General features: G+C 54.5%; 2 protein-coding genes across 2 annotated transcripts; both read left to right on the top strand.

Annotated features, from left to right (window-relative positions):
- RABGGTA (Rab geranylgeranyltransferase, alpha subunit) lies at positions 1–5,938 on the top strand. Its single transcript, XM_011970994.1, has 16 exons — positions 1–349; positions 516–626; positions 1,009–1,133; positions 1,325–1,512; positions 1,772–1,975; positions 2,315–2,398; positions 2,487–2,569; positions 2,658–2,759; positions 2,864–2,969; positions 3,063–3,114; positions 3,285–3,373; positions 3,525–3,613; positions 3,707–3,823; positions 4,602–4,715; positions 4,973–5,060; positions 5,713–5,938. Exons 1-16 carry the CDS (start codon positions 347–349, stop codon positions 5,859–5,861), a joined length of 1,704 nt encoding a protein of 567 aa, XP_011826384.1. The 5' UTR covers positions 1–346; the 3' UTR covers positions 5,862–5,938.
- Positions 5,939–8,297: 2,359 nt separating this feature from the next.
- On the top strand, positions 8,298–22,716 carry TGM1 (transglutaminase 1). The gene is made up of 15 exons (XM_011970990.1): positions 8,298–8,373; positions 9,115–9,441; positions 9,591–9,779; positions 10,761–11,009; positions 11,400–11,518; positions 11,647–11,754; positions 12,202–12,376; positions 12,778–12,916; positions 13,058–13,161; positions 15,450–15,538; positions 16,015–16,168; positions 16,279–16,560; positions 16,708–16,868; positions 17,243–17,379; positions 22,311–22,716. The coding sequence occupies exons 2-15, from the start codon at positions 9,117–9,119 to the stop codon at positions 22,537–22,539; spliced, it is 2,460 nt and encodes an 819-aa protein (XP_011826380.1). The 5' UTR covers positions 8,298–8,373; positions 9,115–9,116; the 3' UTR covers positions 22,540–22,716.
- Positions 22,717–24,423: the final 1,707 nt, after the last annotated feature.

The following is a 24,423-nucleotide window of genomic DNA, read 5'->3' as shown; positions in this document are numbered from 1 at the left end:
GCCCGGGAGCCGTGGGACGGGCGGGGAGCGGCAACCTTTGGTGCGCAGAGTGGTCCCTAACGCCCAGGTGCCCCGGCTCGGGCTCTGGCCCGGGCGAATCGGGCTGTAGGAAGGGCCATACGGATGGAAGTTCTAGTACGGGTGTTCGCCTCTTGCTGAATGTGCAAAGCCTGTCCCAGGACCTCTTTACACCCTGGGGGTCTCTGCCCAGGCACGCTTGCTGCTTCCGGGAAACCGCTGTGGGCGGTGCTAGTAGGGGGCGGGGCTACGTGATTGACACCTCTCTCCTCAGACTTCGAGGGCTACCACTGGACCCTTCCCCTGTCTTGAACCCTGAACCGGCACCATGGTGAGAACCCTGAGCCCAGCCCTTCATCTCCGCACGCCCGCGCCCTCACCCGCAGTGGTCGTGCACTTGGTTGCCCCGTATGAACCTAGGGCTCCACAGTGTGGGGCTTTTGCAGGTCAGCTCCTGCAAGGCAACCTGCACTCTTCCAACCCGTTCATCCTTATAGCACGGACGCCTGAAGGTGAAGACGTCAGAAGAGCAGGCGGAGGCCAAAAGGCTAGAACGAGAGCAGAAGCTGAAGCTATACCAGTCAGCCACCCAGGCCGTCTTCCAGAAGGTGGGGCCCTCAGAGGTAGCCCCGACCCCAAGTAGCTCTCTTAGTATAGTATGGAGGCCAAGAGCTGGTCCCTAAAGTCAGACTGCCTAGATCCAGTTCTGGGTTCTCTCACTTATAACTGTATGACTTTGGACAAGTTGCTGGATCTCTTTGGGCCTCAGTTTGCACATCTGTAAAATGGGGCTAATAATTGCACCTACTGCATAAGGCCGTTGTGAAGATTAAATGAGAGAATACCTGTAAGGCCATAAAGCATGGTTCATAGTACCTGTTGTATAATGTGGGATTCACAGAATATTGGGTGGTTTTGAGTTTACGTTATTTAGTCCTGTAGTGGGTGGGAAAGTGATATGATCTCTGACCCTGCCACCTATCTTCTCAGCGCCAGGCTGGTGAGCTGGATGAGTCAGTGCTGGAACTGACAAGTCAGATTCTGGGAGCCAACCCTGATTTTGCCACCCTCTGGAACTGCCGACGAGAGGTGCTGCAGCAGCTGGAGACTCAGAAGTGCGTAGGGATTCAGGATCTCAGAAGACTGCCCTGGCCCTGCGCCTACACTGCGTGGGTCCAGGGGTGGAGGAGAAATGGGGCAGCCAGTGGCATAGATGGAGGACAGTAGGGGGCTGGGTGCAGAAAGTGAGGGATGAGCTGAGGTTGAGTGTAGGAGAGCCCTGACCCCCCTTCCCTTCGGGGTACAGGTCTCCTGAAGAGTTGGCTGCTCTGGTGAAGGCAGAACTGGGCTTCCTGGAGAGCTGCTTGCGGGTGAACCCCAAGTCTTATGGCACCTGGCACCACCGATGCTGGCTGCTAGGCCGCCTGCCTGAACCCAACTGGGCCCGAGAGCTGGAGCTCTGTGCCCGCTTCCTGGAGGTGGATGAGCGGAACTGTACGTGCCTGCAGATTCTGTCCCCACAGCCCTCACCTGCCCACATTCTGGTACTGGGGCCTCAGTAAGGCCCAGAATGGGGAGGGATATCCAGGATGGGTCCACTGAGCTGGTGCTGAAAGGGATGTTGGAGTCAAATGTCTCCTCCGTGGAGTGCACTGAAGTGTTTCTAGGAGTTCTCTGAGGGGACTCTAGGGGTCCCAGCCAGGTAGCTCCTCTTGCCTTGCCTCTAAGATATGCTGTCACCTCTCCCCTCCAGTTCACTGCTGGGACTATCGGCGGTTTGTGGCCACACAGGCAGCCGTGCCCCCTGCAGAAGAGCTAGCCTTCACTGACAGCCTCATCACCCGAAACTTCTCCAACTACTCGTCCTGGCATTACCGCTCCTGTCTCTTGCCCCAGCTGCACCCCCAGCCGGATTCTGGACCACAGGGGCGCCTCCCTGAGGATGTGCTGCTCAAAGGTAAGCAGGGTCAGGGGTCCTCCTTCCTACAGAAGGGAGGACTCTGCAGTGCCACCCTTCCAGTCCCCATGCCTGACCCTGTTCCTGAACCTGTCACTCAGGTTTATTGAGCACCTACTTCATGCCTGGCTCCAGGGGTGCCTAAGAATCAGTCCCTGACTGCAGGGAGCTCAAGTGTCTGATGGGGAAGATAAAACTGACATACATAGCCCCTGTGCAAGGACAGCATATAAGTGACACTGGGGGCTGGAAGTACTCCAAGGAGAGGGTAGGATGTTGGAGTGGCCAGGAGCCCACCAGTGTCCTGACCACAGCACCATGCCTCCCGGAAACCTACAGAGCTGGAGTTGGTGCAGAATGCCTTCTTCACTGACCCCAATGATCAGAGTGCCTGGTTTTATCACCGTTGGCTCCTAGGCCGAGGTAAGCATTGAGGAAAGGGGCTGGGTGTTTAGGGCTTAGTAGGAATGGGAGAGGGTTTAAGGAAATCTGACACTGTGTCTCCCTGCAGCTGACCCCCAGGATGCACTGCGCTGCCTGCATGTGAGCCGGGATGAGGCCTGTCTGACCGTCTCCTTCTCTCGGCCCCTCCTAGTAAGTCCTGCAGCTTTTGTCAAGAGCACTGTGGGATTGTGGGCCTGGTGCCGATGGGGCTGAAGTCTGTCTTTGTCCTTTGTGCCAGGTGGGCTCCAGGACGGAGATCTTGCTGCTCATGGTTGATGATTCTCCCCTGATTGTGGAGTGGAGGACCCCAGATGGCAGGAACCGGCCCAGCCATGTCTGGGTATCCCAGGATTGGTGGGGCAGAAGTGGGGTCTGGGGCAGGGCTGGGTGGGACAGTCAAAAAAGTAGTTAGGCCGGGGCATTTCCTTGACCCAGTACTCCCAGCTCTGTGACCTGCCTGCTGCCTCCCTCAACGACCAATTGCCCCAACATACATTTCGCGTCATTTGGACAGCAGGTGATGTCCAGAAAGAATGCGTGCTTTTAAAAGGTGATGGAACCTGCAGCCTCCACCCCTTGCAGCAGTCCCCATCACTCTTTTCCTCTCCAGGGTGCACCCTTCAACCACCTACTCTTTCCCCAGGCCGCCAGGAGGGCTGGTGCCGGGACTCCACCACGGACGAGCAGCTATTCAGGTGGTGATAGGGAAGCACAAAACAAGGAGAGGGGCTCTGGACTCTGGGCATTAGGCAGCCAGGGCAGGAGGTTGGGGCCTCAAGGAGCTGTTTCAGTCTAGATACTGGGGATGTTGACCAGTGCTTCAGGGCTGCGGGCCTCAACACCTCCCCACCCTGCCCACCCTCAGGTGTGAGCTGTCAGTGGAGAAGTCCACAGTGCTGCAGTCTGAGCTGGAATCCTGTAAGGAGCTGCAGGAGCTGGAGCCTGAGAATAAATGTGAGGCCCCATTCCGTGAGAGTCTGCTCCCACAGCCCGCTGAGGGAGCCCCTTTCCAGTGTGGCCCTGAGAGGACAGCAGGAGGGCCTCAGGAGGGTAGGAGCAGAGGAGGATCCAGGAGAAACCCTCCTTTTCCCCGCCCTGTCCTCAGGGTGCCTGCTTACCATCATCCTGCTGATGCGGGCACTGGACCCCTTGCTGTATGAGAAGGAGACCCTGCAGTACTTCCAGACCCTCAAGGCAAGTTGTGCTCGCAGAACAGGCCAGTGGGAGGCCCAGCAGGCAGGAGGCAGACGGCTGACATGCATACCCTGCCCACCCCATCCACTCCAGGCCGTGGACCCCATGCGGGCAGCATATCTGGATGACCTGCGCAGCAAGTTCTTGCTGGAGAATAGCGTGCTCAAGATGGAGTATGCTGAGGTGCGTGTGCTGCACCTAGCTCACAAGGTATGAGCTACCACGCACGCCTTCCCCTGGCCCTCATCCTGCTGGCCTCCCCACGTCCCTGACTTTGCCCCCAGTCTCAGGTGCTTTCGTGGACTTCCTCCCAATCAAGATAGAGTTCATCCCTCCCTCCCAGCTTTCTCCTCTTCCAGGCCTTTCTGTCACTCAGCCAGTTCTTCTTCTTGTCACTCACTTTCAAATCCCGAGTCACCAGGACCTCCTTGTGTTGCTTCTTCCCCAGGCTGGTCACAGCTTCATCTTCCTTCAGAATGACCCCTAGCCCACTCCTCCCACACATTCCAGCCCATCTCACCCTGGAGCAACCCCCGATACCTGAAGGTCAAATACTTTCCAGAGATTCCTGAGAAGTTGTCCAGGCTCCACTTTTCCTAGTCCACCTTCCCAACACATTAGTTTTATCACATCACCACAGCCCACCTCCATTCCTGCCAAACTCATCTCTGCCTCATCAGGACCAGTCCCCATGGGGGACCAGTCTTTGTTTACCCAGCACCCTCCACTGGCCCCTGTACCTCTGAACTCCAGGCCTCCTCCTCCTCACCCACCCCACTGGTTACCCTACTCACAGCACTCACTGTCCCATGTCATGTACTGCTGTGGACTGTAAAGTCAGCTTTCCATGTGCTCCCATCCTCTCCTTGGCTGGGATCCCCAAGGGCCTGTGGGGCACAGAGGGCATGTGCCTAATAAACACTGGCTGAGAACCCTCTCCCAGGTCTCCTGGGAAGCCCATCACCTCCTTCCTCCCTTTACCCCCCAGGATCTGACAGTGCTCTGCCATCTGGAACAGCTGCTCTTGGTCACCCATCTTGACCTGTCACACAATCGTCTCCGAACCCTGCCACCTGCACTGGCTGCCCTGCGCTGCCTTGAGGTAAAGTACCCGTGTCTCCATCCCTGTCATGGGCGGTTCTTTTCCTCTTCCTCTACCTCAGAAGTCTGCTCATCCCACAAAGAGATGTGCAGGACCTTCCACCTCGAACAGGTAACTGCGTGCCTTCCACCTCCATCACGCAACCTGACCCGTGAGCCCCTGTGTGCGCTGTGGGCCTGTCAGCCTGAGCTCCTCAGTTGCTGAACCATCCCCGGCTAACAGCGCCTGTCCTGCCTCCCTGCCCTCCCTGCCCCCAGGTGCTGCAGGCCAGTGATAATGCCATAGAGTCCCTGGATGGCGTCACCAACCTACCCCGGCTGCAGGAGCTGCTACTGTGCAACAACCGTATCCTTCCTTCTGGGTGCCTTTCAGACAGTGGGTAAGGTGAGGTGCCACCCTGGGGAGGGACAGACAGCAGGCAGGGTATGTGCCACCCTCTGGCAGGGCAGGAGACGGGCTCTGTAGTGTGAGTTGAAGGGGGAGAGCCTGGGGCTGTTGGGCTATCACTGACTTGCACTGGTGGAGTTTGGCAGAGTGTAAGTGACTTTCTTAAATCAGAGTTCACAAATGGGCAGCCTGCAGCTGTTCTTCAGCTCCATGTAGCTTTTTGAAAATCAGGAAGTTTCATACTTTAAAAACCATCTAGAGTTCTGATTCCCCTCTTAAAAATTGGAAGTTAGAGCAACCTTACACTGGTATTTTCCCTCAGCAGCCCTTGGTCGTTGCTGAATAGTAAATGTCTCTTTGGACCAGGCTGGTCCCTCTACCACTCCCCTGATACTACACCAGTCTGCTTGGGGTGTTGCCGCTCATTGTTTCTTGGCTGACCCTGTGGGCAGATGTTTGCAGTCCCTGCCTAGAGCCTGACTCCCTCCAGGGAGCACATGAGATGCCCATCAAACAGACTTCCAGGCAACAGTCCCCAGCTCTTGAGGGTACACAGGAGCAAATGAATTGGGAGGAACCTGCCAAGCTTTCCTTGACTCTCCTGCACAAGGCCTCCAGCAACCTGCAGCGCTCCAGCCTCTTGCCTCCTGCCCCAGGCTGGTCCTCCTCAACCTGCAGGGTAACCCGCTGTGCCAAGCGATGGGCATCTTGGAGCACCTGGCTGAACTGCTGCCTTCAGTTAGCAGCATCCTCACCTAAGAGGCCCTGCCCCCTACCCTTGCCCTTTAACTTATTGGGACTGAATAAAGAATGGAGAGGCCCTCTCAGGCTACCAACCTGTTGTCACTGCTACCACTACACCACTACCTTCATCACTACAGCCATTTATTTTTGGAAAAGAAAGGGAAGAGACATGGGGTGTTGTCAGCTCATTCTTTCTGCGCCATCCTGTTGTTTCCTCTCAGGGAGAACCAAGGGCTCAGTGTCTGGGGCAGAATTCAGGGTGAGGGCTGAGCTTGTGTTTACCTCCTGGTTTGGGGTTGAGGCTGGGACTGGGTCTAGATTCCAAGCAGGAACAGGGCTTGGGATCAGGTTCTGCTTCTGGCCGAGCAGAGCCTGAACAGAGCAGCTGTGAGTTTCTCCAGCTAGAAGCATCATACAAGTTTTTCCCATGACCCCTGCACCTTCCAGATGTTCCCTCTGCCCTGGCCCCCATTCACCACAGCTGGGGAGGCTCAGGGGCTCCATGTTCCCAGGAGTGGGCCAGGGTGCTCTTGCTCCGCCCTGCCTGAACCACAGTATCGGTCCCGATGAGTAGCATTCTACGGTTGAAGTACCCTTGAGAATACTTGATACCATTTAATCCTCACAGAGTCTCAGGGAAGAGATTATTAGGCCCAGTGTTCTGATGAGGAAACTGCTGTTGAGACTTGCCCATGGTTCTTGGCCAGAGCGCTTCAGCACTGAAACCAAAGTTGTCTCTACCCTTGATCTAGGATTCTAGACTCGTGTTCTTGCTTCTGTATCGGTAAGGAATGGTTGGGCAGCGGCCTGGCCTCAGCTCCTTGAGGTCCTGAGCTGAGTGTCTGCTCCCATGGTGTCCCCCCACACATACCATGTACACACCCTGTCCTGACCTAGACAGTCCTGAGTGGTGGTGGGGGGAGGGGACTGGCTCAGGGGTTAGGGCACTGACTCAAACCTGGCTGGGTGGGGAGAGAAAGATTGATTAAAGCTAGGGAGAGAGTGTGACAAAGGCATCCTCCTGGTTCTCTGGGATCCGCCTGGGTCCACGTGTGCTCACACACATCCGGACAACCAGGGCCCTGCCCCTTCCCGTATCTGCAGTGATGCAGAAACACCCAGCCCCTGCACAAAGCCCTCTGGCTGACCTGCCTGGAAGTCTGATATCCCCTGGTGTGTCTACTGAGGGTGTTGGAGGTGGGGCACCGGCCCCCACCCCCAGGCAGGTTCTGGTGCTTGGAGCTGGACAAGAAAAGGCAGTGTGGGTGTGGAGGGCTCCCTGCCAGTTCCTGGGGCCTCTCTGTCCCCACTTCCCATGGCGCCTCCCTGCCTGATGCATCACCAAACAGCCCCTCCTGGATTCTGCTTCCTTGTGTCTTCTTGTCAACTTGTTTTCGCTGTCTTCTGCTCGGCGGCCCGTGGGCAGAGCTGGGACACCAGTGGGAAGGAAAGAAAGAAGGAAGGCGGCCCTGGCTGACGGGCCCAAGGACAAGACCCGAGGAGATCCTCCCTGAAGATGCCTAGCCTCCTCCTTTCTGCCTTGGGATCGCCTCTGTGCCATCCTTGGTGTTTCCCCAGTGTCGGGGTGGAGTTAGGATGCACACAGCACAGGTGCCTGAGCCGGTTGGTCTGGATTCCCAGAAGAATTCCAAGTTGGAGAAAAGGGAATCCTCGAGTCCAAATGAGCAGAGACTCCTCTCAGTGAGAGAAAGGTACTCTGTACCCCTGGAAGGGGGTCTCAGTTCCCACCCAAGCCTGAGTGGAAAGGCCTAAGCCTCTCCCAACTCCCCAGGCTACAGTGGGGGTGGGGGACGTGAAATGAGATTGCTCCTACTCTGATCTCCCTAATCCCAAACTTGAGGGGCAGCTCACTCATGCCTGGGGCTGTAGAGCAGCTGAGAAAGAAGGGACAGACTTGGGGGTGCGGGGAGTCAGAATATCTGGTAGAGCCAGCAGGTCAGGGGTTAGCTGGCTGAGCCAGTCTGAGGGCCTCTCTGCTGATGTCACCAGTCTGCAACCTGGGATCCCGGGACCTCCCTGGGCAGGATGAGTTCCAGCACCAGGCCCCTGGGCCAGTTTCATAGGGCTGAGCCTGGCTTGGGCTTCATGGAGCTCAGTAGCAGGAGCCTGTGAGAGCAGAGGTAGGCAGCCTGAGCTTAGGACCAGAAGGTTGGCCAGACAGGGCTGTGGGTAGAAGGACCTGCCTGCCCCGCTGCCCTTGCAGCTTCTTCATCCAGGAGAAGGGGCTCCTCACATGCCCAGTCTGGCAGGAATCAAGCTGGTGCCAGGGGCCATCACACAGGTGGATCACACCAAAGCCCAGCCTAAGCCCAGACCTCACGCCTCCTCCCTCCCTAGCATCTTCTCCCCATTTCCCACTCAGAGGCCTCGCCTCTTCCCTCCACCCCTCACAGCAGTTTGGCCCCTCCTTCCCATATAAGTCACTTACCAGGCCTGTCCCATCCATCCTGACCTGTTCCATCTCAGCCCCGGGACTCAGTGCTGCGGTTGCCAACACTGCTGCCAGGTGAGGGGCCACCACGGGCACTGTGGTGCTGAGCCCAGGCGGCCCACACTATCGGAGGCAGTGCCGGGATCCAGCACGATGGGGTGTGGGCCAGCTGTGTACCTGTCAGCCCCAGCCAGGCTGTTCCCCAACACCAAGGCTCTGCTTTCCCTGGACTGGGCACAGCTCTGGGCACCTGCCATGCTCTACCCCTTCTGGCAGCCCCAAGTGGGGTCTCCCTTGACTTGGGAATGCCAAGGACCCCAGGCCCCGGGGCCACCTGTCTGTCTTGTGAAGAACCTTGAGTTGGGGAATTTCTGCTAACAAATGAGTTCTAGAAGCTGTCAGCATTGTGCACCTCTAGACTGCGGAGCCAGCAGGTGGAGGGACCAGGCCCAGGGATGCTGGAGCACTCTGATGTGTGTGCAGCTGGGTCTTGAGGCTGTGACAAGTGTCCATGCAGGGAACTATGTGGATTTCCTGGGATGGATCCTTGAGTGGGTTTTTTCATTGGGCAGTTTTTCGGATGTGGTTTGGTGGAAGTGAGGGGAAGGCTTTTCTCTGCAGTGTGAGAAGCTTCTCTGGGTGAGTCTGAATGGTCTTCGGGGAGGGTCTCTGGATGTTTCTGGAGAATCTCTGGGCCAAGGTGGGATTGTCTCGGTCATCGGGCGGGGACCAAGTCAGCTGTCTGGATGGAGGGTTTCTGGGTCAGCTGGCTGGGGCTACCTGGGTTAAGGAGCCACCCCCACCTCTTCCTAACAGGCATGATGGATGGGCCACGTTCCGACGTTGGCCGTTGGGGTGGCAACCCCTTGCAGCCCCCTACCACGCCTTCTCCAGAGCCAGAGCCAGAGCCAGAGCCAGACAGACGCTTTCGCAGAGGAGGAGGCCGTTCCTTCTGGGCTCGCTGCTGTGGCTGCTGTTCATGCCGAAATGTGGCAGATGACGACTGGGGACCCGAACCCTCTGACTCCAGGGGTCGAGGGTCCAGCTCTGGGACTCGAAGACCTGGCTCCCGGGGCTCAGACTCCCGCCAGCCTGTCTCCCGGGGCAGCGGTGTCAATGCAGCTGGAGATGGCACCATCCGAGGTGAGGCCAGTCTGTCCTCCTCAGCTGAGAGCTGAAAGGCTTTAATGGGACCAGAGACTCATCCTGGCATTTCTGGGGGGATAGGAGGCTAATGATGAGGGCCTGGGCTCCCCATGGGGCTTCACTGACCCAAAGCTGTGCCCTTGCAGAGGGCATGCTAGTAGTGACCGGTGTGGACTTGCTGAGCTCGCGCTCGGACCAGAACCGCCAAGAGCACCACACAGACGAGTATGAATACGATGAGCTGATAGTACGTCGCGGGCAGCCTTTCCGCATGCTTCTCCTCCTGTCCCGGACCTATGAATCCTCTGATCGCATCACCCTTGAGTTACTCATCGGTCAGTGGGGCTTGGAGTGGGAAGGGTGAAGGCCCTATGTTTGGTGGGGAGAGGCTGGCATTAGAGTCAGAGAGGTCTTTAGGGTCCTCCCTGTCCCACTCCTCACCTCTGCCAGATAAGGCACGTGCAAGTGTGTGGTTGTGCCCCTGGGGGTGGGTCTCAGAGAGGATCTTGGTGTTTCAGTTTTTCCCAAGCGCATCCTCCTCAAGCCTCCTGGGGCATCGGTCTCAGAGTACTCCTCTTCAGGGCCTGCCTCAGTGCCTCCTTTGGCATTGCTGCTCTGTCCTTTCTGCGTCTGTTCTCATTCCCCAGGATGTGGCTGGTTCTCTCTCTCTCCCTCTCTCCTTCCACGTCCCCCATCTCTGCCAATTTTGTCTCCCTCTGTCTCTGCCCCTCTGTCCCCGTGACCCAGGGCAGGTGCCTCCCTCACCGCGTTGCTTGATGGAGCTTGACTTCTCAGGCTGGTGATTATGCTGCTGCCTGGGGCAGGCGACTCCTTTTACCCTTTGATTAGGGCCTAACCTTGCCCACCTCACCCTCTAATTTCCCAGGAACCCCTACCACCTTCACCAGGGATTCCCTGGGCACTAGAACCTGCAGCCCCAGGGAGCAGGCAGGGTTGGCCTTCAGGATCAGGACTGCCCTTTCATACAGGGCAGGTGGATCTGCCTCTCCAGCCCAGGCACTGTGACAGGCAGGCAGAAGGTGACAAGAGCCCTCATCTCTCCTCCCCACCTCAGAGTTCAGTGTTAGGGGAACAGGTTTGGGATGTTGGACTGTGGCCCTGCCCTAACATGTGGGCAAGCATTGGGTGGGGACAGAGCTGCTCTGAGGGAGATTGTCAGAGAATAAGACGATGGCCCAATGTAGGGACATACACAGTGGCTCATATACATTTTGGGTGGGGCTGGGAGAAGTCCCAGGTTCCATCCCCTCTCCTCAGGGAGGCCTCACCAGCTAACTGTTGATTTCCTACTCTAGGAAACAACCCTGAGGTGGGCAAGGGCACGCACGTGATCATCCCAGTGGGCAAGGGGGGCAGTGGAGGCTGGAAAGCCCAGGTGACCAAGGCCAGTGGGCAGACTCTGAACCTACGGGTCCACACTTCCCCCAACGCCATCATCGGCAAGTTTCAGTTCACAGTCCGCACACAGTCAGACGCTGGGGAGTTCCAGTTGCCCTTTGACCCCCGCAACGAGATCTACATCCTCTTCAACCCCTGGTGCCCAGGTGAGCAGCTGGGGTCTGGAGCAGAGGGTAGATGGGAGGGAAGGACAGGGAAGGGCTTCCTGCCCTCGGACGCGGCAGGGTGCCTAGGTGCCTCACCCCAGGAGAAGCCAGCCTCCCATTGAGCAGATGAGAGGACCGAGGCCTGGTGCAGAAAGGTGGCCAGCCCGGGGTCACACAGCCAGCCACACCTCTCCTGGCGAAGGCCCCTGGCAAAGGCCAATCTCCTCTACCATCTCTCATGCTACCCCGTTCTCCTGCAGCAGTCCTGTCAGGCTAGGGGCATCCCCGCATTTTCTTCTGTGGACATGAGTCCTGCAGAATTGGCCAGGAGTAGGTGAGGCCCAGGGAGAGAACTGGAGGGAACCAGTTTTGTGTGTTCTGGGGACACAGAGGACATTGTGTACGTGGACCATGAGGATTGGCGGCAGGAGTATGTGCTTAATGAGTCTGGGAGAATTTACTACGGGACCGAAGCACAGATTGGCGAGCGGACCTGGAACTACGGCCAGGTATGATGCAGCTGGCCAGGGTCACATGCACCCAGGGGAGCTGGGGTGGGTGTGGGGGCTGGGGTATTGGAGCAGGGTGCTGGCCTAGGGTTCAGGCTGTCACCTCTGCCCTCCATCCCTCCTTCCAGTTTGACCACGGGGTGCTGGATGCCTGCCTATACATCCTGGACCGGCGGGGGATGCCATATGGAGGCCGTGGAGACCCAGTCAGTGTCTCCCGGGTCATCTCTGCCATGGTGAGCACCCTCATGTCTCTGAGTCCTACTGTGTGTTTGCCTGCTGCCTCGCCACACCTCCACCCTCATCCTGCCCTTTCTGGATTCCTTGAGGACCCCCAGCCCTGTCCCTGCCCTTGCAAAGGATACTTCAGGAAGGGGTATCCCTTCTCTTCTCTCCCTTGCCTGCCCCGCAGCCCGCCTTTCCTGGCTCCTGTCCCAGCTCCTGTGGAATGCAGGGCCAAACCCAAAACTTGGCACACCCAGGATTCACATTCCTGTGTCAGAGCCTGGGTGGGAGGGGGGCAGGTGGCTCAGGAAAGGGCTGGATGGAGCTCAGGCTGATGTCTGGATCCTGAGGCATTTAGGGGTAAGGGGTGGTTGCAGGGTCAGGGCTGGGCTAAGGACCACATGGCAGGTCCTGAGCCCCTCCTCCACCTCAGCCCCGTCTCATCCTGTCCTGGGCAGGTGAACTCCCTGGATGACAATGGAGTCCTGATTGGGAACTGGTCTGGTGATTACTCCCGAGGCACCAACCCATCAGCGTGGGTGGGCAGCGTGGAGATCCTGCTTAGCTACCTACGCACCGGCTATTCCGTCCCATATGGCCAGTGCTGGGTCTTTGCTGGCGTGACCACTACAGGTAGTGGAGGGACTGGGACAGGAGTGGCACGGGCCCTACAGGGAGAAGGGAGGAAAGCCAGGCTTATCCAGCCCTGCCCAGCTGTGGCTACAGTGCAGGGTGCAGGCGGGGGTGGATGATAGGCTGGTCTTAATTATCATTAATTAGTGTTAACAACAGAGAGAGGCCTAAGGGAAAGGAGGGAGAAGGGACAGGCAGGGACTGAGCCAGGCAGGTGGCCTAGCTTCCCCTGACCCCAAGTGCTCTGTAGCCCAAAGGCCTTCTGGCCCCGGTGACCCTGACCCTGGCAGTCTATGCCCAGCTTGGCAATCCTGGTTGTCCTTCTGCCCCTGATATTCCTGACACGATGCCTCACTTGCCCCCAACCCGTGCCTTGAACCCCAACCTTCGCTCCGCCACAGTGCTGCGCTGCCTGGGTCTGGCCACCCGTACTGTCACCAACTTCAACTCCGCCCATGACACAGACACATCTCTTACCATGGACATCTACTTCGATGAGAACATGAAGCCCCTAGAGCACCTGAACCATGATTCTGTCTGGTGAGCTGGGGTGGACTGCCCATCTGTGCTGAAGAATGGTGACCTGAGCTTTGGAGGTGGAGGGTGGGCAGGGGAGGCTGGGGAAACCGTGGACTCCTGACCCTGGGGCTCAGACCCAGCCCCTCCTCCATGTCCATCCAGGAACTTCCACGTGTGGAACGACTGCTGGATGAAGAGGCCAGATCTTCCCTCGGGCTTCGATGGGTGGCAGGTGGTGGATGCCACACCCCAGGAGACTAGCAGTGGTGAGCCGGGCCCCCCCACTTCCCACCATGCCCCTGCTCATCTCCCCCACCTGAGTAACACAGTCCAGAGTGTCAGTGCTGGGCTGGGCTGGAGAGCTAAGCCCTGTAACCCCACGGCTTCTCAAACGGGTTTATCAGATGAACCACCATGTGGACGTTAGTTTATTTTTACCTTTTCTGTATAACGTTCTATTTGCCTAAATTTTACTTATTTATAATGGTTTATTTTATTTATAATGGTTAATATACAAGGGAGGTTCAAAATTCAAAGCTGTAAGAGTATTCGGAGAAAGAGAATTCATATTCACTATTCTTACTTGCTTTTTAACTTACATATCCTGGAGATAATTAATTGAAGGACCCTTTTAAAGTCATTTTGATAAGTAATAATACATGCTTGGAAGGAAAAAAAGTGTGGAATTGAAGAACACAAAATGTAAAGGTTCCCTATTCTCTCTCAGGAGGTATTTGGGGTTTTTTTCAAAAATATTTTTAAAGTAAATTTCTAGGTTCTACCCCAAACCTGATACATTAGATTTTCTAAGGATAGATGCTAACAATGTATATTTTTGAAAGTTCTTCTGGTGATTCTGACGATCGGCCAGACTTGGGACCCACTCCAAAGGGTGACCAGAGAGATGGAGTGACGTCCTCTGGGGCACAGAGTGGTAGGTCAGCAACAGAACAAGTCCAGTCCTTTTAAACACATACTCTCGCTTTCACCAAGTTCCTTCCTGTCTGTTCCATTGCTCACTGTGAATTATATATACAGTATAGAAAAAAGTCAGGGCTCAGATAGGTTCAAAGAAGAAAATAGCCCTTATGACCCTGCCTTAATACATGATTACTATTGATACAACCCACGGGTCTCTTTTCTGTGTCCACATACATGTGTTTCTGCAGAAATTAGAACTACCATACACTCTGTTCTCAAACACACCCCCACCCCTTCCTACCGTGATACTCCAGCCGCAGGCCACGAGGCCTGCCCTGCCAGTTGCCTTCTGTCCAGCCTCTCCCTTACTCACCCCAGGTCAGAGAGTCCTCCCTAGCCTACATTCCTCCCCTGGCCTCTTCCCAGCGCCCTCCCTCTCACTCAGATATGTGAACACAGCCTCCTGAGCGGTGCAACCCAGTGATGCCTGTGATGCTGAAACAGCCTGGCCTGGACACTGGCAGATCTGAGCTCTGGCCTCCAACTCTGGGAAGTGGTGGGGTGGACATCAGGCAGGGGGCTCGAGGCCAGCCAGAATGGGGCTTGATCCCAGCCTGATCACTTCTCAGATGCATGCGCTTGGGCAAGCACCTCGCACTTTACGGCTTTGGGGTTTGGATGTAATTTGGGAATAATAGATACCACATAGGGTGATTGGGAGGATTAAATGAGAAATTCTCTAACTGAAGGGACCAGCAGCATGCCAGAAGCGTAGTAGCTACTCAGAAAGTCTTAGCTCCTTTCATTCTCCCTGCACCTCCTGTCTTGTGAGATCCTGGCATGCACTTCGCCTTGCTGTTTCCCCGTCTGTAAAGGAGGTGTAGTGTTAGGTGTTGTCTAAGATTCTTTCCTGTTGGATGGTACTCACTTCCCGCTCTGTCCTCTCCTGCCAGGCCTCCTCCTGTCAGCCTATCTCTTCTAGGCAGCCTCCTGAGTATGATAAGGGCAGACTCTATTTCCCACCAGCTCCCCCAAGTAGAGAGGGCAGCAGGCTGCAGAGCTGAGGTGGTGGCGGTGGTGTCACTATTCACCCCCCACAAGCGAATAGTGACAAGGTGTACTGGCAGTGGCAGGACGATGGCAGCTTCAAGATTGTGTATGTGGAGAAGGCCATCAGCACACTCATTGTCACAAAGGCCATGAGGCAGGGCCACTGTAGACTCTGGGTTGGTTACGATAAAGAATAGGAGGTCCTGTCCTCTGGGGGTCACAGACGGTGGACATCCAGTGTCATTCAGCCATGAAAGAGTGTGTCAGGGACTTGGTTATCAGGCAGGCTGGTCTGCACATCTGTACCTTGCCCCGGTCCCCCAGCAGAGCAGCCTGGGCTGAGGAAAGTGAATTGACAGCCAAATGGAGCCACTCTCTCTTTGTTTTCCATACCTGTGTTGCACTGGCTGTCAACTGACCCCCAAGTGTTTGAGTGAGGGCTGATGGCCTTGTTCCAGAGGCCACCAGGCAGTGGGACCAGGCCTGAGTGGCTGGGGCTGGGGCCCTGTGTGGACCCCACCCAGGATCTGAAGGTCCCTCTCTGCCTTCTCAGATCTCTCGCCTTTGTCCCACCTCACTCTAGGCATCTTCTGCTGTGGCCCCTGCTCCGTGGAGTCCATCAAGAATGGCCTGGTCTACATGAAGTATGACACGCCTTTCATTTTTGCTGAGGTGAGGGCTGGACTGCAGGTGCCTTCTTGGGCTTCGGTCGTGGGTTCTCTGGTCCCGACTTCACCGCTGACTGACCAGCTGTGCGACCCTGGGCAAGTCACTCATTATACAAGTCAGTTTCCTCACCTGTAAAAGGGGATAATCAAGGCTGCCTTGCTGCTTGTACTCAGGATCAAAAGAGATAATGGGTATGAAACTGCTTTACTAGTCGTAAAATCAGCCAATGAGCGTGAAGAATTACTGTTATTATTGCCAAAGTGCTCTGAGAGGAGCTTCCCAGACCAGCTTCTTCCCTGCGCTCTGGCCTCATCTGGCTCATCTTGGAAAGTCTCCCCTTGGGCTCTGCCAGGAAGCTCCCACCCTTGGGACCAAGCCCTGTTCCATAGCTCCTAGGATCAGGGGAAGGAGGCCGGGAGTCAGGCCACCCTCAGACCCTCTGGCTCACTCATTCCTGTTCACCCCCACCCCTCCCACAGGTGAATAGTGACAAGGTGTACTGGCAGCGGCAGGACGATGGCAGCTTCAAGATTGTGTATGTGGAGGAGAAGGCCATCGGCACACTCATTGTCACAAAGGCCATCGGCTCCAACATGCGTGAGGACATCACCTACCTCTATAAGCACCCAGAAGGTACCATTCCCCCAACCCAGCCAGCTCTGGGCCCCATGACAAGTGTTCCTGTCAAGTGCTCGCCCACCCAAGTGGGAATTGGAACCTCACCCGTGACCTTCAACCCCCAGGCTCAGACGCAGAGCGGAAGGCAGTAGAGACAGCAGCAGCCCACGGCAGCAAACCCAATGTGTACGCCAACCGGGGCTCAGCGGAGGATGTGGCCATGCAGGTGGAGGCACAGGACGCGGTGACGGGGCAGGATCTGATGGTCTCAGTCATGCTGACCAATCACAGCAGCAGCCGCCGCACAGTAAAACTGCACCTCTACCTCTCAGTCACCTTCTATACTGGTGTCACTGGGACCATCTTCAAGGAGACCAAGAAGGAAGTGGAGCTGGCACCAGGGGCCTGTAAGTGCTCCTTACCCAGCCCTGCCCCCTGGATGGCTGGGCACCTCAGGGCTGTGGACATGGAGACCCCAGGAGCAGTGGGGAGTCCCTGGGGGAAGCCGGATGTGGGGAAGCAGGCCTCAGTGACGCCATGCCTCTTCTCCCCAGCGGACCGTGTGACCATGCCAGTGGCCTACAAGGAATATCGGCCCCACCTTGTGGACCAGGGGGCCATGCTGCTGAACGTCTCAGGCCATGTCAAGGAGAGCGGGCAGGTGCTGGCCAAGCAGCACACCTTCCGTCTGCGTACCCCAGACCTCTCCCTCACGGTGAATGCAGTTTGCTGGGGCATGAGGGGTGGTCAGAGAGTGAAGGCCAGGGGATAAGGACATCAGAGGCGGGCGCTAAGCCAGGAGCAGGCTGGCCTGATAAGCCTTTGTAGGAGAAGGTCAAGGACTGGCTCTGGGGCCTCAGTTTCCTCGTCTGTAGCATGGGATCTTATGTCTCTGGTTCTGTGACAGCCTTTGTTGGGGAATAGGCTGGAGTTTCTTCTCTGACTTCCGGGGAGTCTTCTCTCAGGAGGATAAATGTGGGGCACGGGGAGGTTTTGCTTCTAAGCAGATTCCCCTCTCTGGTGCAGTGTACGGTCCTGTGTGTTTGACCAGGGTCTCTGACATGGGGGATGGGCCTCTTTTTCTCTCAGTTACTGGGAGCGGCAGTGGTTGGCCAGGAGTGTGAAGTACAGATTGTCTTCAAGAACCCCCTTCCCGTCACCCTCACCAATGTCGTCTTCCGACTCGAGGGCTCTGGGTTACAGAGGCCCAAGATCCTCAATGTTGGGTAAGTCTTGCCTCTCCTCCTGCCCCTGCTGCCACTCTGGCCTTCCCCACAGGCTGCCCTGGTTCCCAGCTTTGCGTCCTCTCTGTCTGGACGAGTATGTTCTGTCAGGACCCAAACAAGCAGGTTGGGGCCAGCTAGCAATACCTCCCTACCCAGCTCAGTCCCACCAGCCTTTAGGGAGACCTCCTGGGCACCTGGTGCTGTGCTGTGCTGTGTCCTTGCCCTGCCTCACTAATTAGGGAGCAAAAGCCCCACATAGGAATCGTTAGTAACTCATTGCTAATATTTGCCTAGTACTGAAGAACTGACCAGGCACTTTCAGGAATATGATCTCCTTTGGACACAAAAACTCTTTAAAGTACATTAGAAGGCCAGGTGTGCTGGCTCACGCCTGTAATCCCAGCACTTTGGGAGGCCGAGGCAGGCAGATCGCTTGAGGTCAGGAGTTCGAGACCAGCCTGGCCATCAAGGTAAAATTCCATCTCTACTAAAGTAAAAAAATTAGCCATGTTTGGTGGCAGGCACCTGTAATCCCAGCTACTTGGGAGGCCGAGGCAGGAGAACTGCTTGGACCCAGGAAGTATAGGTTGCAGTGAGCTGAGATTGAGCCACCGCACTCCAGCCTGGGTGATAGAAGCAGATTCCATGTCAAAAAAAACAAAAACAAAAACAAAAACACATTAAAGATCATCATATGATTAAAAGCAAAGTTTTGGGCCGGGTGTGGTGGCTCACATCTGTAATCCCAGCACTTTGGCAGGCCAAGGTAAGTGGATCACTTGAGCCCAGGAGTTGAAGACCAGCTTGGGCAACATGGTGAAACCCTGTTTCTACAAAAAAGTTTTAAAGACTTAACCAGTGTGGTGGTGTGCGCCTGTTGTCCCAGCTACTTGGGAGTCTAAGGTGGGAGGATCACCTGAGCCTGAGGAGGTTGAGGCTGAAGTGAGCCATGTTTGTGCTACTGCACTCCAGCCTGGGCGACAGAGTGAGACCGTGTGTCTCTGTTTCTCTCTCTGTCTCTCTTACACACACACACACACACACACACACACAAGCAAAGTTTTGGAACCCTAAGGATATGGGTTCAGGTCCCAGCTCTAGCACTTACTGGCTATATGCCCTTGGGCAAGCGGTTTCTCTCCTTCAAGCCTCAGTGTTCTCGTCTGTAAAGCAGGGATAGCAATAGCCCCTGAACCTAGGGTTGTTTAGTGCATTGCTTGGCACAAAGTTAGTGCTCCATTGGTAGTTATTATTTTTATTATTGCCATTATCACCCCCACTTCCAGATGGAGAAGCTGGCGGTCACGTCTCACGTGGTCTCACAGCTCGTAAGGGGCAAACTCTGCTCTACCCACTGTGGTGCATACCATGCACAGGCTGTCAAGCTCATTGCTTGTTTTGTGCCATGAGGGCCAAGTAGCAATTCCAGAGGAGAGAATCCCATCCCTCAGGCCCTTACCCAGCCGTCTGGGCCTGATCCTGGGCTGGGCAAGCCCCTGGGTGCAGTGAGGGCACACACATGCTGCGTTCCTGGGCCTGTGGCTGTCATCTTTGATACAGACTCACACGTGCTGCCCTGTCCCTCCCTAGGAAAAGCACAGAGGGAAAGCAGAGCAGGCCAGAGCCTGGCCTTCTAGATCAGCCTTCTGGGACAGGGGCAGGCTTCGCCTTCAGACAGACAGCTCCTGAGAAAGAACAATGACTTGGGGTGGGGAAACTGAGGGGAGGAAGCAGAGGACCCCGTGCCCACCCCTCCCTCGCAGCTCTCCTGGTGGTGGCTGCCACCTTTGCCGTGAGGCCAAAGCGGAGAAGGCAGCTATGTTGATCTTTGCCCCAGCCTGGGCCCCTGGGAATGCTATGATGTGTCACAAAGGAGGGCTTTCCTCATGTCACCCTACCAGGGTCTCTGGCAGCTCAGTGAACAGAGCCTGAACCCTCCGGATAGCCTGCTTTGCTCGTCTTGCCCGGCAGACATCTCTTACTCACACCCCCACATGGTGGGGAGGGGGAGCTTCCTTGTCCTAAGGCATCCCCAGAGCTGGACTTGCCTCAGCAGCCCCACCGGGCCTTTGCCTCTTGGCCCTGCTTGGAAGTAAGGAAAGGGCCACTGTGCTGAGTGTTGGGGGACCTGTTCCCTGTCTTTACCTGTAGAGTTTGTATGAGTCTACCTACAGCAAAAGATAGGGTTGGACGATGGTTTCTTAAGGCAGATCCTCCCTGGACAGTCTGTGGCTCCTTAGCTGCTGTGAGCCCAGAACAGAGCCTCCAGTACAACTGGGAGCCTCCAGGGGGACATCTCTGAGCTGTTGGTTCAGATAAATAAGATTCCAAGATGGGTGTACTTTGCCTCTCATTTGCACATCAAAGGCTGTGGCATGGAACCCCATTATAGCATAAGGTGTGCCACCCCAGTGTGGTGACTGGCCACTTAATAAACATTCCAGAACTCACTCCTCCAGATGGCTGTTGTCACCACCAAAAGCAGTCACCAGGGAGGCTGGAAGTCTGTTCCAAACCCTTCCTGGGAATTTCCCTCAGAGTCTGAGTCATACTCTCTAGAATGTCCTCAGAGTGGTCAATCTGCCTTCTTAGGGGTAGATTTGACTTTGCGGAGAGACCTGAAGTCATCAAGAGCTAAGACTAATTAATAAGATAAGCGAACAGGTGGGTAACTGCCCTTTTCCATCAGAACCGAGGCATGCTGTGGAAGGAAGGACAGGCTGACTGTTGCGTCACTGAGCACACGTGTGTGTGCATATGGTTTAAATGGCTCTGAAGAAGAGTCCAGGAGGAGTTTTAAAAATGTTTCAAGCCTAGGCAATATGATTGAACAAGTACACAATTGGACAATGCTCATTTCGATGTCTAAGTTCTGGTATCCTTGTCGGGGAGTTGGTTTCATGACCCACACTCAGTTTCAGGAACATCCCAGCTTTAGCAGATGGCTTGTACTCGGCTTCAACTCACAAAAGAGGTGTGGTAAAGTCCCCAACTCACAGTGAGACCAGGGGAGGGAGAGATCTTGACATTTCCACCTAGAAAACAGTTTCTCTTGAAAATAATCAGTTATTGCAATGTAAAGGTTATTTTCTGAAATATTACAGTTCAATTATGGTATAAATAGACTTCTGAGGGCTGGTCTGAGCTTGCATAACCTTGAATCTTGTATCTATGAAAAAGTTAGCAAAAATTAAGAATGCAAATTTGTTAGCAGTCAGGACACAGCCTAGCCATTAAGTTATAGACTTAATTTATAGACTTCCTATCATACTACATTCAATTATATATCCCTGCCTCCCTCCTTCAGGGAGCTCAGAAGCACCTTCAGGATAATCAGATCCCACTCCTCCTTTTACTTTCACTTCCATTTTATGACCCAGAAAGTGAGGAACAGAGAAGTTAAATAGCTTCTCCTAAGCCTCACAGTTAACAAGTGGTAGAAAAGGGAGTAGAGTGGTTACGGGAAACCCCTCAGAACCAGGCTCCAAGACAAATGCTTTGCCCTGAAAAGAACTCATCCTTGGAGTTAGGGATGTTGGCTCATTCTCTTAGAGGACAACAGTGACTGCACAGGTTCTGTGTCTGGAAAGGGTCCCCAACAGCAGGCTTGGGTTGAATAGGGCACCAGAGGTAAGGTTTAGGCAAAGGCAGGAAAGACAAATTCCCACAGGCACGAGCAAATGGAATATAAATGTAATCATGTTCAGTGTATAAAATGAAACGTTCAGATTGCTGGAGGAGCTCAGCGAAGGGTGAGGTTCCTTTTCCTAGAGGCAAGAGGTGCTCAGGGGAGCCATCACTGAGGAAGTGGTGTGCCAGGCCTTGGAGGAAAAGTAGGCCTTCACAAGGACGCCCAGGGTGGGGAGGCAGAGCTGGGTGCTCATTCCACACAAGGCGAAGACTGCAAAGCATGACTGTGGAGGTGAGTCTGGAGAAGACGGCATTCAGTAGGGCTGCTCAGCAGGAGGAATGGTGGGGGATGATGAGGCTGTGCAAGTAGCAGGGGCTGAGTCAGACTGAGCCTGTGTGTCAGGTTAGAGGGCCAGGATCTCGTGCCACAAGCACCAAAGGAGCACTAAATTCTTGAAGGATTTAGTTCACCTCTGAGTGGTTAGCAGAACAGAATACAAAAGTGGGATGGTAGGCAAGGAGTCCCATTAGAGGACAAGTGAAATCATGATTCCCAGGGGAGGTCTAGGAATCAATTTTTCAGAGGCCCATGTGGAAAGGAGAAAATGAAAACGTGTGTGTGTGTGTGTGGGGGGGGGGGGGGGTTTGTCCATCTGCCTCTCTGTCTCTCTCAGACACACACACACACACACACACACACACGGGTTTATGTCCATTTAAAGATGTCTGTTGTCTGTTCTTGGGGAGGATTTTCCTTTTTTTCCGAAGATAACATCCTTTTAATGTTTTTGTGTGTGAAAATGCTCTTTTGTTCTTTGGAACGATGATCATAGCAGAGAATAATTTCTTTTCTTCAACCTATGCTCTTGTCAAAACTGAAAGTATTTGGAAATATTGTGTTGGGCCCCCAAAGTCTCATTTTGAAGTTTTCTTGGTTTTGGAAACCCCAGGTGAGATGAGGATGTTCTGTCTGGGGCAGGAGCAGTGGTGATAGAGGGGATGGCATGAGAGGCCTCTGCGGTGGCATCAGCAGTCTTTGTCCAGGTGGATGTGGGAGTAGGGAGGAAGGAGTCCCAGACGATGGGGAGAGTTTCAGCACAGGCAGCTGGTGGGTGGCTGCTGAGCTGGCTATGCAGAGGCACCCTGGGGCTCCTGGTCTTAGGTGTGGAAATTTCAGGTGAGCCTGAAATTGTCTGAATGGGTCCACCTCCTGCTTCTTCCTCCTGACTGCCCTCGATCAGCTCTTACTCCCCACTCCACCCCCAATTACTCCAGGCCTATGACCTTGTCTCTGCCCACAGGGACATCGGAGGCAATGAAACAGTGACACTGCGCCAGACGTTTGTGCCTGTGCGACCAGGCCCCCGCCAGCTCATTGCCAGCTTGGATAGCCCGCAGCTCTCCCAGGTGCACGGTGTCATCCAGGTGGATGTGGCCCCAGCCGCTGGGGACAGGGGCTTCTTCTCAGACGCTGGAGGTGACAGTCACTTGGGAGAGACCATCCCTATGGCATCTCGAGGTGGAGCTTAGCCCTGTGCCAGGAGCAATCAGACTGGAGTCAGATGAGCAAGGACACTGCCCCAAGATGGGGGCACACTACAGAGCAGCTCCCCAGGAGCTCAGGTGGGGAGTCCAGGGCTCCTGGAGAGGGAGTCAGTCTTCATTTGCACTAGGGGCACAGATGCTAATAAACTGTTTTTTAATGAAGCTGCTGCTCTGTCCATCTTTCAGTCCATGCCACACCAAGATGGATGGAACCATGGTCTGTCCCAGGGCTGCACATGGCCTTTCTATATCATCCACTGACAGGGGCTGGTGTCCCTCACCAGAGAAAGGGAAGCACAAGGGAAGTTGAGGCTCAGAGAGACAGAGTCGATATTCTTTGTATAACGCTCTTCTACCTGGAAATTTTCTTGTAGGTGAGTTTTAGAGGATTTTGGCTTTGGTTTGAATGAAACTGTTCCCTTACCTCAGGGTTTTTCAAGTGTAGTGTCTAGACCACATTTATTACAATCACTGAAATGTTTATTAATAATCCAGATATATGAGCCCTAGCATAGACTTCATGTGTCAGAATCCCTGTGGCAGAGGCCCAGAACAGACTCACCAAGAGTTTGACTCCTGTGTATACTAAAGATCAAGAACAATGTCCTTTCATTTTTCTTTTCAGCTGTTCTTTTTTCTGCATTCCCACTGCCTACGTTCTTCTTGGGCCAGCAGTAGCCATGAGATCATGTACCTGATATTCTGGTCCTGAACACATGTCTTCTTGAACCTTTAAGTTTAGAAGGCTTTCAAGACAAAGGGCTCATGGGGTAGGAAAAAGAGAGCTAAAATTCAGCTGTTCCTACTAGCTATAAACACATGAACAAGGTGCATACCTTGAGGCATCAGTTGTGTAACATGCACAAGAAGAAACAAGCCCTTCCCTTCAGGTGCTCCTGTCCAGTGGGGGTGGCAGATATGTAAACATTCTAAATACAGTAAATGCGTATATCACACTTACCAGGAGCCAGGCTCCAAGCACTTGATATTTATGAATTCATTTAATCCTTACAACAACCTTACGAGATACGTTCTGCATGGTAGTAGAGGGATGTTCAGGATGCCGAGGGGCCCAGAGAACTGTGATTCTGCCTGGGCTAATACAGAAAGGCTTCATGAAGGTGATTACCAGATGACCCATGAAAGATGAGAAAAAGTCAAGTCCAAGAGGCAGAGGACAGAGGAATCACCTACCACGTGTAAAGCACAGACATGCGAGACAACACAGCGTATTTGGGAAATGCAGACAGCTGGATGAGGACTGGCATATGGGTACATGATGAGTACAAAGTGGCAAGGGATGTGCTTGAAGAGGTAAGCTTGGGCCAGTTCATTAAAAATCCTTTTGCCATATTTAGGAGTTTGGACTTCCTTCTGAAAGTAAGGGGGAGCTTTCAATTAGGGATGATATGATCAGTTTTGCATTTCACATGATTCACGATGAAAGCAACATAGAAAAGAAATTAGAAGGGTTGGGCTGGAGGTGGGAAGACTAGAGTCCTCTTGGGATGAGAGACAGGAGAACCTGAATTAGGGTAGAAGTAGTACCAATGGGAAAAAAAGGCGGGGTGGGTTTGAAGGTTGTATAGGAAATAAAACTGATGAGACTTGGTAATAGATTGAATTTGGAGAGGAGGGAGGGCAGAGATAAGGGTGGTGCCTGCATTTCTGACTCATGGGTGCCATGAACAGAGGCTGACATCCATAGAAATTCGAAGCCCAGGAGGAAGACCATATTATAAAAGGGAAGATAGGCTGGGCCCGGTGGCTAACGCCTATAATCCCAGCACTTTGGGAGGCCAAGGCAGGCGAATCACAAGGTCAGGAGTTCGAGAGCAGCCTGGCCAATATAGTGAAACCCCGTCTCTA

The sequence above is a fragment of the Mandrillus leucophaeus genome, unplaced genomic scaffold, assembly GCF_000951045.1.
Source record: "Mandrillus leucophaeus isolate KB7577 unplaced genomic scaffold, Mleu.le_1.0 Scaffold980, whole genome shotgun sequence".
NCBI classification, from domain to species: Eukaryota; Metazoa; Chordata; class Mammalia; order Primates; family Cercopithecidae; genus Mandrillus; species Mandrillus leucophaeus.
The sequence above is the reverse complement of the archived record's forward strand: the minus strand, read 5'-3'. Positions and strand labels throughout refer to the sequence as shown.